This window comes from Saccoglossus kowalevskii, chromosome 1 (genome assembly GCF_978046115.1).
Source record: "Saccoglossus kowalevskii chromosome 1, keSacKowa6.1, whole genome shotgun sequence".
Classification (NCBI taxonomy): Eukaryota; Metazoa; Hemichordata; class Enteropneusta; family Harrimaniidae; genus Saccoglossus; species Saccoglossus kowalevskii.
In genome coordinates this window covers 26,279,090-26,295,775 of record NC_140641.1, presented here as the reverse complement: position 1 = coordinate 26,295,775, position 16,686 = coordinate 26,279,090, and the positions used below count along the sequence as shown (strand labels likewise).

Below are 16,686 nucleotides of genomic sequence, written 5' to 3'. Positions count from 1 at the left end.
ACAACTAATCTGTTTTTTGATGCCCATTGTCTTTTTAATTCAGTAAGAAAATAACTAACAACCCCCCCCCCCCAAGCTTAACTATTTAATATCATCTACTAAAGCTTGTACATGGTATCTACAGTGTGCCCTTAATGTATAATGCCAGAGAGGGCACTAATGATAGGAGATTAACTGCCTGGAAATTTACTGAGTATTTATATAATGCATTTAGCAAATAATTAAGTTAATTTTTTATTTAATTCAGGACTTGATGAACCAGACCAAGATGAAGGAGACAAAGATGGTGACAAGGATAAAGAGAGTGAAACAGACGCCTCAGAAGAAGATGATGAGGTTGAGGAATTGCAGGACATAGCTCATGTGGAGACTACATATGTCTCAGAAAACAAAGAAGAACTTGGCCAGGTTAGTGACTATTCACATGATATCATCATGATGATAAAGACCACAGAGCCAAACAACTTGTACATTTATGTGGCTGTTTGAGTGACATTTAACAGTTAGCAGTAGTACATGTTGCTTCATACAACTAGTAGATCTGTGTATGCTTGTAACAGTCATTTTAAAGGTGGTCTGTTTGAGGGCATACTTCACACATGTGCACATGACTATTCTTTTGTTTTATATCTTTCATAATCCAGGAGTTCAACCAAACTGACACAATAGCTGATGAGAATAAAAGTATAGTATGGATGTTGATAAAACAAGTGAGGCCTGGAATGGATTTATCACGAGTTGTTTTACCAACATTTATACTCGAGCCAAGATCCTGGTTAGATAAACTATCAGATTATTGTTACCATGCCGATCTTATATCAAAGTAAGTTTCCTGTCGTATTTACTATACTTTTCTAGACTTAAGATGTGAAACTTAATTTTTCCACCATAACTAGAACTAAATTAGGTTAGCAAATTTGTTGTGCTCTTTGTTATCCTTTCATGTGTTTTGTATTTGAAAGCACGCAAAGAGATATTGTATCCTGGAATTGATTGATCTTTGTGCTAGTTGAGGGGGGTCAGTAGTGCTGAATGCTACATGTGACATGGCCTCCTTCATCTGCTCATATATAAGCTGCGCATGTTGTTGAAATTACAATGTATTTTCGTTGTGTGTCATAGGGCAGTAAAAGACAATGATGCCTTCAGTCGAATGAAACAAGTATTAAGATGGTATCTCTCAGGATTTTATAAAAAACCAAAGGTAAGCTATAGAAACCAGCTTGCAATTCCTATTTTACTAGCACAGAGAAACCTGCCTAAACCAAACTCCAAACGGACAATGTAACAATTCAGCAGGGACTAAACAGCTTACATAAATGCCGACAGTTTATTTTTTTTTTACTTACCGGTAAATTGTTGACGTTTGCCAAAAAAACATTACTCATGTAGCCCCTGACACACACCCTTCTCCCTAAAAGTGATGTACTTTGACCTAGACTGCGTGTGCTTAATATTTCAGAGTTCATAGTTCATTTTTTACATTAAAATGTTAACAACAAGTAAACACTAACACCTTTTTCTCTGCCTGACCAAATTATTGAAATGTTTGATGCACCAAGCTTTAAAACTTTTTAGTAAATTGTCAAACACTTCATTCAAAAGCATCAACATATTTTCTTTGTTATCAAGAATACAATCAAGGAAATCAAATTGTGTCACATACATGAAATACTTTTTACCCCCTGCCCCCACTTTTTGAATTTTGAAAAAAAGATATCCCTTTAATAGATAAATACCACTGATTATAACAGTATGTATTTTTCTTTCTAGGGTGCCAAGAAACCATACAATCCTATACTTGGGGAGACGTTTCGTTGTATGTGGCCTCATCCTACAACAGGGAGTAAAACTTATTACATGTCAGAACAGGTAAGAATATATTTGGATGTTATTACTGCAAAGTGTCATTGTTTTGAGAATGCAACATTAATATATATTGTTCATATCTGATCTAAGGTGTGAATTTCAACGAGGGGAAATCTACATTGTACCATCCTCCTACTAAGTTTCAATCCTAGCTCAACAATATACTTCACTTTTATCAAGAAACTTTTACTGTATACTTTTGTTTAAAATTGCAATTAATAATTTGGTCGCTATTCAGTCACTTGGTGGTGTCGCTTGGAAAAAACTAACTATATGATCATAAAAACTCCACAAAAACCTACCCAGTTGGAAGGTTGTCTAGACGTTGACGGTTTGCCTGTAGAGGGCGTACCTTCTGTCACCTACTTAGGGGTAAGCATTGATCCATCAATGACATGGAAAACTCACATTGAAAAAGTTAAGAAAATGATCAGCCCCAATGTAGGCATAATTTCTCGCATTCGCCACTATGTCCCTAAATCAATACTAATCCTTCTATATAACACACTAATTCTGCCACATTTAACCTACTGCATCGAAATTTGGGGGGAATACATATCCTACATTGCTGGAACCAATACTTCGTTTACAAAAAAAAAGTAGCTAGACTAATCACATTTTCAGACTTGTTTTGCACCTTCTGCACATAACTGTCATCAACTCGGCATACTAGATATTTATAAACTTTGCAAACTTCACACTTGTCTATTTATATTTGACTTTAAACAAAGTCGCTTTGCCAATAATCTGAGTCACTACTTTGATGATCTGTCTCATAGCTATCTGACGAAGTCAATATTCCAAAGCAGTTTTTCAATTCCATAAGTTAACCTGACCATTTCTCAGCATAATCTAAAATTTGCATCTGTTAAACATTGGAACCCACTCCCAGCCTCCCTTAAAATATCCCATAATAGAACACACTTCAAAAACACATTAGAGCATTACCTACTACAGAATTAAAGCTTTTACTTTTAACAATATGCTTTTTACACATCAGATTTGTTATTTTCTTTTATTTCCTCCTTCTATAAGTTGTATATATTATTCTTGGATGTCCTACCTACCTAACTCCTAATTAAATTATTCTAATCATTATTTAATCATTTAAGGTAGCGGGACTATTATTTGCATATATGTTTTCATCTTCTAATTGTGACTAAATGACTACAAATAGATCCGGGAAAGTATATATTTTTAGAATCGCCATATTTCAAGCTTTTCACAAGTGTATTTTGCATGCCGGTATCTGCATTCTACGACGCGTTACTCAATCAAAGGTGAAAAATTACTTTTTCTGTAAAAAAAAATAATTACGCATTTATGCTGGCGATAAGAAGTATTTTTTTCACTTTTCCTAGTTGTTCAATAGTCTGGTAAATTGAATGTGTCTGGTCAGTTTTATTCAAGCAACGCGTTTTAAAAAATAGTGTGCTGAATTTCAATTACTGTTTTAGTCGCATTGCCCCCAACTCAAACCACAACTCGTTGGTAAATAATCGATGAAATAGTTTGTCTGGACACATTCAAGTTCCTCTCACTGTCACCTTAAAGCTGTGAAAATTTGGTGTTAATCCGACTACAATAAGTATACGTTATTTTTTGTTAAAGACCTTGTATTTTGAAAAACATAAACTCCTAGAAAACGTCCATGAAGTAACAGCAAAGATTTTCAAACTTGTTTATCGACACAATCAATTTGTTTTCCCATCAAGGTCTGTTTTAACATGTGTAAGGACATCCAAATGTGTAAGGCTATTGGAAACCCAAAAAAATAAAGGAATGGGATAGCGATAATTGGATAAATTCGGCAAATGAAAACACCAAAATCAATGATTTTTTTTCAGTGGCTGTATGACCTTGTGTCTGACACATTCATATGCAAATGACTAATCTGTGAAACAAACAGGGGCGGAGACAAACCACTCAAATGTTTGGAAAGACTCATTGTGTGTCAGATAGCTATTGATAACACATCCTAACATTGCTTTGTCTTGAGTTTATCTTTGAAACTTATAGGCACACAGATTAGACCTGTGTTGTTGATTTTGGAAAACACTACTGAGGCTGCCTTGCTTCCCTTCAGAAAATCTACATTTTAACCAACTTACATGACATTCTATGTTATGTTGACTTTATCACATGAAAGTTTAATTAATAAATAAATGTGAAAATCGTAATTTTCAACACAATTAATAGTCTCGCTACCTTAACCAGTTTTATTACCATAATATCATACAATAAGTTGGGTCTTGGACTAGATTAGTTCAGACGAACTATTTTCCTTGGACCAAACCAGAAAATTTCAAACATCCTTTGTTTTCTTCATTCTCACATTGTTTGTTTTCTGTTGTTGTATATTTTCTGGTGAAATAAATCAAATCAAATCAATATATAAATTATGTGTACTTATGTAAATTACTGTAAATTTTGGCCTGGAATTTTCACTAAAAGAATAAATCACATTTTGATCTATATTTTACATTCAACTCAGTGAAAAATCAGTGAAAATAAACTTCATACAAAACAGCTAAAAAGTCTTTTCAACGAAAATTAATTCCAGCTAAAATATAGTATTTTGCAGCACCCCAAAATATATAGCTAACAGCCAGAACCACAATGGATGAATATTCTACCTGTTTCATCCTGACTCAATTTTCATCATGAAGAATATAACCACCCCAACGATATACTACTCGCTTCTTAACACTTAATCCCCCACAGGTTTGGGGTACATTTATCTGTTAATCCCCACCATAGGTGGGTTGGGCAGTGAACAAATAATCACTGATAACATACCAGTAGTTCAGAGACAATCGGTATACAAATATAACAAAATTAGCATATCAATATGTAACTTACAAGGGGGCGCTATTTTTGGGCCGAGTACATGTATGATACCGTTGGTGAATATGTAATGTTCTGTAGCAAATCAGCTCTTGTATATGAAACATTATGGACTGACTAAATTTTATTTTATTTACAGCATTCATAGCATTATCTACTGCTCTCACCCTGTTTCCTTTGTGATTTGATTGTTTTCACAGGTGTCTCATCACCCGCCAATATCAGCATTCCATGTATCAAACCGCAAAGACGGTTTCTGTGTTAGCGGTAGTATTCTTGCCAAATCTAAATTCTATGGTAACTCTATAGCAGCAATATTAGACGGCACTGCCAAATTATCTCTGATTACAAGGGGAGAGGACTATCTTGTTACAATGCCATATGCATATTGTAAAGGTAAAGACTAAATACATTGAATTATCAGTGCTCGGTAGATCACTCCTTCACACATGTACACATGTACACAACAAGCTTTCTCACAGTTGGCCTGTACGTAAGAGCATTTCCAGAAGTATAATAGTTTTTGTGTTTCAGATATTGCCATATAATTACTGGGAAATGGAGAATGCTACTAAGCTATGGGAGAAACTAGCTGAAAACCTCCAATAAAAAAAATAATGAATAACAAATTTTTACGACTGTCAGTTTAGATTGTAAACCACATCGGGCTTATAAACAGATATTTTACTTGATTCATGGATTCCTAATACCGCCATCAGTCATGTGGAAATCACATTCACTTCCTATTCACAATATGCAAATGTTGTGACCCCTCTAACTTGATCTTCCTATTCACATTATGTGACCCTCTACCTTGTCAGTAGTTATAAACCAAGTTAATTTATAGTCACCTACAGTACTCGCGCTTGGATTGAGATTCATGTAGGCAGGTGCTTAGAAGCTCCTCCTGGATGCTCTTCAAAATAGTCAAATATTTGCTTGACAAATTAAATCTGGCATTTTTAGAAATTTTGACCTCAAAATTGGGTGCTCTTAGAATACTGAAGTTCAAATCCATGCTCTCACTGTATCATCCAAGGGGGTACCACAACTTTTGCAAATTCATATTTAAGTGAATTTGTTATAGCTGACCTTGTGTTGAGAAAGACAGACATCCGTCTTATTGACAATAATGGAGCATCTAATACTGTGTGAGATTGTGTGGTAAAACCTCTCTTCTTGCAGGTATACTGTACGGTACATTGACTATGGAATATGGTGGTAAAGTTAGTGTGGAATGTGAGAAAACAGGATATAGAACAGAGATGGAATTTAAACTCAAGGTAAAACTACTTGAAATAATTATCATTCCCAGCTACATGTAACACTAATGTTCTCATCTCATTTACATATTTTCTTCCGGATGAAATAATACAAATTTTGTTTTGAGTTTTCTGCTAGAATAGTGTTATATATTGCTTGATGTCTATCTGGAGTAATGCCTCTGTTTTGTATAAATTGCAACTAGTACTGTTTTGTTTTCAGCCACTGCTTGGTAGTAGTGATAACGTGAACCATATAGTTGGGAAGATTAAACTTGGTAAAGAAACGATAGCGACAATAGATGGGAAATGGGTAAGTGTAAACATACATTAAGACTTTAGAGGCCATTATGGTGGCTTTCAAAGCTTAAATGCAATATGTGACATAACTCGGTTCCTGAAATAGAAATTATTTAATTGTTTTTTCATTAAAACATCGGTAGACTCGTAGTCTTGTTACATTGTTCAAGAGAGTCTTAACAACTAGCCCAAAGTACAGTTTTTCGGCTGTTGTTTTCACTGAATTGTTGTCAGTTAGCGAAAATGCCCAGATGTTTGCTCCCAAGAATATGCACTGTAAGCACATACAAAAATGTCAGGATATTCATCATCTGTGAAACACAATCGCTGGCCTCCTATGTAGATGTACTTTAATACCTGTAATGCAAGGGAAAGTACGGTTACAAGCATATGTCCTTGTTTCCATTGTAAAATCTTCTGGTTGTGACGACAATAGTTTACCTATGTTTTCATCTGTGTTTAGGATGGAGAAGTTTACATTAAGGATAAAAGAACAGGGGTAAGTTGTATCTGCATACATGGTGAATGATAATCTATTGTATCCTAACTTTTTTAAGATCTAACAGTGGTATGAGTGAATGTATGCCCATTGCATGTGCAATTAATCAGACATGACTTAAAAGAATCTTGCACACCTCTTGTGACACCATTTTGTGATTGGATTGCATATTCAATATTAAACGTTGGTTCATTGTTATTGTTAAAAGCATTCTGAGATCTTTCCTAGATCTTTATTGGGGTCTTGAAACTATCATGTGAAATATTTGATGGTTTGAATTTGGGAAATATTTGATGATTCATGTTTGGTGTGAATTACTACAAGACAGTAGTATATTGTATTGGAATGCTTTTCAAAAGCGTTAGCAATCCTAATTCTAAAACAATCAAGTTTGCCACCAAAACAATTTACAATACTTGCACATTCAAAAACTACAACAAAAAAATTACATATTTTCTGCAATTTTCTGCAATGAACACAGATCCAGATCATCAGAATATTTCACTCAATAGTCTCAAGATCCCCAATATAGCTACCCCGGTATATTAATGATCACTTAAGCTTGTAGCACTAAGGGCAAAGTCATGGTTTTATGAAAATGAAAATAATTATATGTTTTTGCTTTGATAGGAAACTGAATTATTTTGGAATGTCACAGATGACGTTCGGAAATCAAGACTAAAGCGGTACATCCCAAATTGGGATGAAATGGGAGAAATTGAATCACAGAAGTACGTATTTTTAATAATTTAGTTGGCAAGGTCAAATTTATCTGATTATTCAATCTCTGCCTTTCTGTGTAAATTGTAAGTAGTTTTGAGAGAGATAGAGTTTCAGTGACTATCCATGAATTCTCCACATAAGTAAATAGCATATCTAACTTATAGTGGGTCTATCATCATCAGATCTATTCATCAAAAAACTATTTAGATGCAAATAATTTGCAGAATGCAGCTTGTACAGTCTATTTGCTGGGGTTACTCTTATACATTGGCTACGTAGATGTGGTTGGTGTGCCAATTACTTTTTCTTTAACGTTATACACTTTAATCATAATAAAAATTACCTTTTAGAGTCCATTTCTGACAACTACATGTACTGTATCTTTCTTAGCTGCTTGCATTTTTAGTTTTTGTAGTCTAAGGTATAGTCTAAAAATGGTAATGCCTGAGATATCAATCAAACTTGATATGTTGATGAAAAATAAAGTGTTTTGACTGGCGCTGCAATTTTGTTACCAACTCTATGTATTCTAAGACTTCTTTAAAAAATACGAAAAAATTATATGGGGTTAAAAATGGTAAAAATGTTGACGTTTAATAATTTTGTCAAAATGTCAGAACGATTTTGTTTATTCAAGTCAATGACAATGATGTTCTGATTCTATAATCTTCAGAGCAGTTGAAAAATGCTTTACTACAAATGAAATATTCTAAGTAGGGTCTGGAGCAAGAACATAGGAACCTTCAGCACCATTACAAGATTTTATAAAGTGGTCTCGGCCAGTCAATTGTTTAACCATGTTAATTTGTGTGTCTATTGTTAGATTGTGGATTCATGTGACAGAAGCAATTAATAAAGGAGACCAAGTGGAAGCCACCAAAGAAAAGACTATCCTAGAGGAAGCCCAGAGACAAGCTAAAAATGAGAGGAAAGCAAAACGTCAGGAGTGGTTGCCAAGGTTGTTTGAACAAGATGATATAACTGGAGAGTGGCTGTACAAGCATGCAGAGTAAGTATCATATTCAACTTGAAATGTTTGTTAAAACCTGAATACAGTTAATGAAGAATTATACCATGTACTTTTGGTACACCTCAATTCTAACTCAACTCCTCAACTTTAAATAAAGTTGGCTCTCTGTATTATAAATAAAATTTCTGAATTGAGTTATCAGTGATTTATTTAAACTCGTCCATCAGTCTATTTGTGCAGATCATTTTGTGACAGCTATATTTGTCATATGTTGGTCATAAAAGTAAATCATTTAAAAATCATTTAAAACCTAGCTAAATAATGAGAAAATGCTTTCTGAAAGTCATTTTTAAAGGTTGCTAAATATTCTCTGACTTCACAGTGCAAGTGTGTGCTTTCCACTTCTCCATTTTTCAATTTGTTTACAATCATAGCTTTTTTGAACTTCTAATGTAATATTAATTTTGTAGAGCAGGAGTCTTTTCTTTTAACAGTACTATAAAAAGGCATTAAAAGGTTCCAGTGGTTTCATTTCTTGTCTCAATTGTTTTCTGTTATAATTTCTGTTGTTTTCAGTGCCAGACCATGGGATGCAATGAACGATATTCAACAGTATGAATATGGCGGTATCATACAAACAAAAACTAAACACAGAACACCTATGGTAAGAACAACTAGTATCATCAGCCTGGCACCGAGTAGTCGTCTTGGCAGACGTGAAAGTAAAAGAGACCATGTAAAACACAACAAGCACACAAGAACCACTATGAGTCTTCGTCCAATAAGTAATTCTCATAGTGGGGACAGTGATGGGTCAACACCAGATCACCACAGTGAATCTTCAGATAATGGTATGTATAATTATGAAATTATAAAACTATCTCTCACTCCATGCTGCTGGCCTTTGAGAGCATGAATTGTTGTTGCCACTCACAAAATTAAAAGCCATAATAATAATGTTTCCATAATTTTTTCAAAGGAGATGTGAAATTATGTCTATTTGGTAAAAAATTGATAAAGAAATTCCAAAAAATGCATATTAAAAAAATGTGCAAAATGTTTCACCAAACTTTAGTCAGGAAAAAATACAATGAATTCAAGCTACTTGTATTTTTATTGTATTTTGCTCTATGTATGGCCTTGGCTGCCACTTTCACTATTCATCTTGCATTAAAATTATTGTCATAAACGAGCTTATAATGAGTAATAATTATTCTGAATAATATGCAATTTCTGTTATTTGCTTGAGGCAACCATCTTGTTCCGTATCCAAATCATGTACATGTAGATTGTGTCGGCTCTTGGGAACTAAATTCAAATTTCACTTGCAAGAGCTTATCAAGTCTGCACTATATAAATAAACTACAAGTTGTGTTAAAGTTGTATTGTCAGCAAAACTTTTGAATAACTTTACCAAAAATCAAATCTGATACATTGTTCTGTTCATTGGCAAAGTTATTTATGTCTACACTTCAATAAATCTTGCCATGCATTACAGTTTGAATTATGCTTCGGATACATACTAAACACAACTAGTCTAGGAAGTGTGTATGTTTAATGTTCTAAGTTCACTCAGTCACAGTGGTAACATTTAGCTGGCAATACAACTTTTATCGCGATACAATATTCAAACAAGTAGAATAGTGCATTATATAACATTTATGTACTGTGTGGTTTATTTCAGATGAGCATTCTAGTAACAAAAGCAGCACCAAAGGCTCTCATAATACTTCAAATATTCTGAATGCAATACAGCCTTTACACGAGAGTCAACAACAATGCACAGATCAACTGAAAGTTATTAGCCACCAATTACTGACAATAGCTAGACACCAAGAAGAAAATCAGTTCATGTTTGGACTTCGGAGCAAAGACTGGCTTTTACTTTGTATTGTCTTACTCACACAGGTGCTTCTTAATTATTTCCTCAAACAAAATGAATAGCAGCAGTCATGAGTGTATGCAACATACCTCCATGGTGTATCTAATGCCGCTGCAGCCACACTGCCCATCACCCTTCCATTGCTCACTCCAGTGCACTTGTATTTTTAAATACAAGTGGCCAAGTTAGTTTTAAATGGTTGAAAACCATTTTTTTTTATTAATGTTATACATTAAAATTCCTACCAGCTTACCCACACAAAGCTTCAAACATTTAATCTACCCGATAATAAGGTCATTCAATTTAAAAAAAACTGTGCCTCTGTGGATATTTTTTTCTCTACACATACATACTGTACATAATCTAAAATATTATTTAAGATAAATTATCTATCCATTTTCGAACTACAGCTTCATATAAAATTCACATGTTGAAATCCCCTTGCTGCTTCTGTTACCACCACAATTCTCTTTAACAAAACAAAAAATAGTAGCTTTACCAACTGTGTGGTCTTCTCAGTTCATGAAAAGTACAATTTTCTTGCGACACAAATTACAGAGTTTGCATCATAAAGGGATATAATGCAGTGAAACCAAGCATTGTTTTTATTAAAAAGAAAAAAAAAATAATAGTTTAAATATGGCTTATCATTGAAATTTGATGTTTCTGATATATTTGATAGTGTCTATGAAATCGTTACCATTTTTATACTGTTCCAACTAACAATTTCTTCACCATTCCAATGATCTCATAAGCCATTTTATAATGTTCATCTGAAGTACTTTGCTGGGAGTTTATATAACAGAATGAATCCATCTGACATACAGACTTGATGTTTACAGTCATGGCCTGATGTAACAGCTGTCCCCCTGAGGACAACTCTGCCTAGTTGACATGTACATGTCTTTTATTACTATACATTATCCTATATTCGGAAATCTGTTTTTTCGGAATTCTGCTTCTTCCAAAATTGTCTTAATGTACCTCATAGGAGTGCCTTAGTTTAATAATATTGTCAAGATTATCAGAAGAAAAAAAACACTTGATCAATCTCTGTGTGAAGTAAGTGAAATTATAATTCTGCTTTGCAAAGATTTGATACTTATTCAACCAAACATTTTGTGCGTTTGTATCTCTGGGTGTGTTTTTTTTCAAAATGATATCAAGCACAACCGTCTTTTTACTACTATGAGATCAGTACAATGTTCTATCTTTGGAATTTAGTGTATCATCATACAATGTTACATTTGTACCTTTGCCAAACTTTCAATCATCGGTTTTGATTATGTTGTAATAATGCTTGCCCCAATGTAATAATAGACAATGGTATCTTTTTTTTAGGAGAAGTTAGAAATATTTTGGTAATTGCGATAAGCTTGTCTAGAGAAATACACAATCAATAATATATACTGGTAGTGCATGCAATAGACTTGAGGAGACCTGCTTAAAAGACTTAGGTACAACGTATCTAGTATTTTCTACCTTTCAATTAAAATACACTTAGTCTATTGACAGTTTATATGTATATGTTTTTCTGTACATAGCTATAGTTTTATTTAACAAATTATTTGTTCTCATCTTCTGTGATTTTTACATCTGGTCGGGTATTTTAATGTTATATTTTTGTACATGTTTTGAAATCATTCTGACTGAGCTATGCTCCATAGCATGTACAAAATGGGTCACACAATTCAAACATGCACTGCATGATAACAATGGTGATCTCAATATCTTTAAAAAAAAAAACAATTTGACCTAGTAAATACTTTCTAAATATGCAAAAAAGGGTTATTATATTTCTAGCGTTTTAAAAACTCTTTATCTCATTATTAAAGGATCAATGATTACCAATATCACACAAATAGAACACTTATATAGTTTCTAGTTAAATAAATGTTTAATCATTTTAAAATTTGTAGGAAGATGGGAAATGTGTGTTACTATTGGCTGTTTAGTTGTTAGTCTACTGACTGACATCTTCTGTTTAGTGATAGGAATATTGCCATGAACTACTGTAAACAGATGAAATCAAACTAAATATTTTGAATTATTACCCCACCATCAAAATGTTTCTTCTATAATCAAATAATGACTAGTCTTCAGTAACAGGAATAACACTTATTTTCAAACTGAGTTTACAGAAAGAAAATATTTAACCTAATTTACAAGTAACAAGTTATTTATTTACCTTTAATTCATTCATTCATATTATTATATAGAGTTTGTAGTAATTTTTATTATTCTTACTTATTGACGACAACCACAATTATTTACCTTTATTTAAATTATTCAGTTCTTAAATGTAGGAACTAAAAGAGTATTAAATTCTTTATAGTCCAATGAAAGCGTGTATTTATGTCCCAGATTGTCACATTATAACATTTGTTTTTCTATACATGGTTGGACAGAGTCACTGATATCTGTTGTTGGTTTGTATGCTGATTGTTGTTGTTAGAGAAGCTGCAAGGCTTTGTACCTACCACCAATCTGCTTTCACAAGTTTTGCAATTCAAATAGATGTTGTATTTGCTCTATTCAAAGTGCACATACTGTATTTGCTCTATTAGAAGCACATCTCCAATGCAAGTGTGTATAAACCAACAGTTGTATATAAAATACTGGATCATTTTAATACGACTAATTTAGACCATAGACACACTTCAGTGCGCATGCACAAACAACTGTAAGAAAATTTTGTATCGTATTTTACAACTTATTTTGTAGATCTAAATAGTGTATTAAACTTCATACAATTTTGTCATAATCAGTCATTATAAAATGTTGCACTTTTAAAAAGGCATGTTTTAAAGTTAATTTATTTGACTTTGAATTGACATTTTAGATAGTGTTTATACTGAAAATATTTTTCAGTATCAATAACTAACTGGTATGCTAAAGGAATTTATAATGTGTCAAACTGGGAGGAAACACTATCTGCGGCAAGGTAAAGTTTTAGTCTGGTGCTATTGTTCAGAAGTAAGTTATATACAGGATTATTGGTGTAACTGTGTGTTAACTGATTTTTAATTAGCGAGTCTATTGAAGAAGACTTCTGTGAGGCAATGTTTGAATAATGTGTTTTGTTTCAGTTTGAGCTTATTTCAATGAGCATACTAAAGTTGTAGTAATTTGAAAACCCACCTGTACAGTGTTCAATAAATAAAGTTCTTCATTTAAATGTAGAATCAAATTTCAATTTTCTGAACCTTGCCAAGCTATAGTTGTTTGTATAATGTGTACTTCAGATAACTGATCATAAAACCTGTGGATGAATGGTCACAGTAAGAAGTTTTGATATAGTTTACTCATTAATTGGTTTTTAATTTCGCTATTTTTCTGATCACTGAAATCTGTTGAATTCATATCCATGCAAACAATGTACAATTACAACAGAATTCACTTGAGAACTTGTAAATATGGTCAATTATAAAATAGCAAAATTAATTTGTTTACAGTAAACAGAAGTTCAGATAGTGTAAATGCATTAATTATTCGCTAGTTTTTAATTTTGCTATTTTTGTTGAAGTAAAATATGCTAAATTTAAATCCACATGAACATGGAACTCATTGTTTCTCTGCAAAGTTTGTGATCTTTAAAACCCAAAATTGCTTCAACATCAAAATAATGAACTTAAATGCCAGTGAAAATAAATAATTTTACAGTAACTGTTTTCTGTAGATTGAGGTCATGTCTTTTTTTTTAAAGTTGTAATGAGAAACTACAGTTTTGGCATTTATTATGTATATGTAATAAATATACTGATTTAGTGGAATTTATTTTAATTTTATTAAAATAAAGGCGACAACACAGGAGTGCAATAAACCTGGAGTATTGTAAATTTAGAGAATACTTATTTTACAATTAAACTATAAATAAAACTTATGCATACTAAATACTGCACAATAGGAATGTCACCATTTATATGGTCATGCCCTGTGTTAGTGCAACTCTGTTAAAAACAAAGGCATTTTAATTGTACTAGATTGAGGGCACTTGTGATATTTTTCTTCCGGTTAAAATTGGTAATTTAAAGTTGAATATTTTGTGATATAACCAGGGAAAAAGCCTTTCTAGTGTGCTAGATTTTTAAATCTGATGGCTTAACTAAATATCTAAACAATTACCAGCTACAGTGTATATTTATTGTTCATTTTAAAACTACACATACATTTTTTTTAGCATTTAATAAGTTGGTTAGTTTTAATAAATAGCAGCAAAGGTATATCTTGTGATCTGTGTTTGTTGAGGCATCAAACATATTGTTTTGAATGTATACATATCAATAAAGTTTTATCTGGTTACATATGTATTGTGTATACATTTTATTATTGAAATGCTTTGTCACGAGTATGCACACGTTCTAAATGTTGTCTCCCAGTGATACTTGCCTTCAGGATGTGGTCCATGGGTGTCTTGTGCATGTTGAGCAAGTTTAAAGCGAGAGGGTCGTCACCTGCGCACGCGCTGGAATTGAGTCACAAGCAACAATAACACACGCTAAAAACGCAAAGGCTCATGGGTGGAAGCTTGTTTGTAAACAATGACACGCTATGGCCATCTGACGTATGCGCAGGTGACGACTCCCCTGCATTAATTTTGAATTTTATGTTTAAAAAAAAGACATGTATTTTTCATGAGTTGTATAAATCGCTATTAGTCCCAACAAGACGAGATGCAATGACCACTTCCCTTTGAACAGGCGAGTTTGTTTGAACAAAGAAGTCATATACTTGATCATTTTCTTGGTATGGCTGAAACCCTGGGCTATATGTTCGAAAACGCATGTGCTCATAGTTCCATGTGAAAGAGGGGTGCACTCCCCCCCCCTATCGCTAAAGGAGTATTTCAATTTATTGGTACAAACCTGCATATCCCGGGCCTAATTTTAAGAAGAATGTAGTGCTCGGGAAACGTCTGAAGGTCATTTTGATTTGTCATTCATTTCATCTGTTTATGTTTTCCCGATTTTCATTTTGTTCTGTATCCTACCTGAGACTCGTTATTAGACTGTAGTTCAAGTCCATGTTCAGGCCGTGCTGAATTCGTCCGACGTTTCGTGGCCGAGTATGCAATACAGAGCAAAATAGAAAATTGTTAACATTTCTGAATGTGTGAAGAATAAGTGAGGCGTCCCAGTCCTACATAAATGGCAATAGTTTTCAAGAGTGAGCATTTCACATATACTTTGATGATGCTTTTCAAGGTTGCCCCCAAAACTGGCCCAGCTGTGATTTTTTTCAGTTCAATTATAATAATAAAAAAATTCGAAAAAAAATTGTTTCGCGAAATTTGGGGTGAACGCGATATCACCACCACATGATTTCGCGTTTACACCTCCATTTTGCGATAAAAATAAATGGCAAGTCTTGGTTAATACCTCTTACTGCATATTGACGTGAACAATCTTAGTCAACCAAGGTTCATTTACCCTACCATTGACTGTCAACAACGGAGTACCCCATGGAATGAAACAAAACAGACACGACGGTGAGTGCCAAGAGCATCTGGAAAAAATCGTATTCTAACTAGTAGTTGCACACAATAGACTGGTAATGTCATGACTTAAATATTAACCACATGATTTTAATGGTCGCTCATGGACATTTGACTCCACGAAATGCGTTGTATATACTGAAAATTCGCGACAAACTTGGCCACAAAGGATTCTGGGTAGAGAGAGAGAGAGATTATGCACGCACACCAAGCGGCACTAATCCCATGCCAGCGATCATCCTATCAGCGTCCGTAGCCCCCCAAATCATATGGTTGCTGTCAACCAATGGGTTTTCTTTTATGCGAAACGCGGCGTGTGAGGGCGTCAGTACTCGACAAGTACAGGTGACCTGTGGATCTGGCCAACTCTCGATTATTTCATTGCTTAGTACATCGAAAACCTGTCCATTTTTAATAAATAATAATAACTTGATCAATGGTCGACATTTCCCTGAAAATCTAGTTAGGAAACCCACATTGTTCTCACATGAGGCGGATCTGCGCGATTTCTCACTAGAGATGACCAATGTAAGAAATTAGATCTGATTTTTTAGTTTCATTATCAGGGGATAGCGCGAACGCAGTCCCCCACTAACATAAATTATGCGCCCGAGTCGCCCACATTTGGGGCGATCGCAGGTGTCAGCCCAGCCGAAGTGCAATGGGAGGGCCTCTCCCTGAGGGAACCGCCTCCATGATCACGGTTAACCCCTACGCCAGGTAAGTATGCCATTGACTGTCAACAACGGAGTACCCCATGGAATGAAACAAAACAGACACGACGGTGAGTGCCAAGAGCATCTGGAAAAAAAATCGTATTCTAACTAGTAGTTGCACACA

At 33.9% G+C, this 16,686-nt stretch overlaps 1 protein-coding gene and 1 non-coding gene across 6 annotated transcripts in view; one reads left to right on the top strand and one right to left on the bottom strand.

The window, feature by feature from the left end:
• The window catches only part of LOC100375507 (oxysterol-binding protein-related protein 8-like), a 90,122-nt gene extending 75,464 nt beyond the window's left edge, over positions 1 to 14,658 (top strand). For all 5 annotated transcript variants that reach the window (XM_085500057.1, XM_085500052.1, XM_085500063.1 and 2 more), the window contains 12 exons: positions 248 to 408; positions 645 to 823; positions 1,123 to 1,204; positions 1,774 to 1,872; positions 4,917 to 5,112; positions 5,902 to 5,999; positions 6,202 to 6,291; positions 6,742 to 6,777; positions 7,408 to 7,508; positions 8,324 to 8,509; positions 9,047 to 9,321; positions 10,155 to 14,658. In XM_085500057.1, coding sequence (XP_085356183.1) covers positions 248 to 408; positions 645 to 823; positions 1,123 to 1,204; positions 1,774 to 1,872; positions 4,917 to 5,112; positions 5,902 to 5,999; positions 6,202 to 6,291; positions 6,742 to 6,777; positions 7,408 to 7,508; positions 8,324 to 8,509; positions 9,047 to 9,321; positions 10,155 to 10,414 — 1,763 coding nt within the window. In that variant the 3' untranslated portion in view covers positions 10,415 to 14,658. The remainder of the gene's footprint in view (positions 1 to 247; positions 409 to 644; positions 824 to 1,122; positions 1,205 to 1,773; positions 1,873 to 4,916; positions 5,113 to 5,901; positions 6,000 to 6,201; positions 6,292 to 6,741; positions 6,778 to 7,407; positions 7,509 to 8,323; positions 8,510 to 9,046; positions 9,322 to 10,154) is intronic.
• A 1,751-nt stretch (positions 14,659 to 16,409) lies between these two features.
• Positions 16,410 to 16,574, bottom strand: LOC144360144 (U1 spliceosomal RNA). Its single transcript, XR_013422165.1, has one exon. It is a non-coding gene; the product is annotated as a U1 spliceosomal RNA (small nuclear RNA).
• Between the last annotated feature and the right edge of the window lie 112 nt (positions 16,575 to 16,686).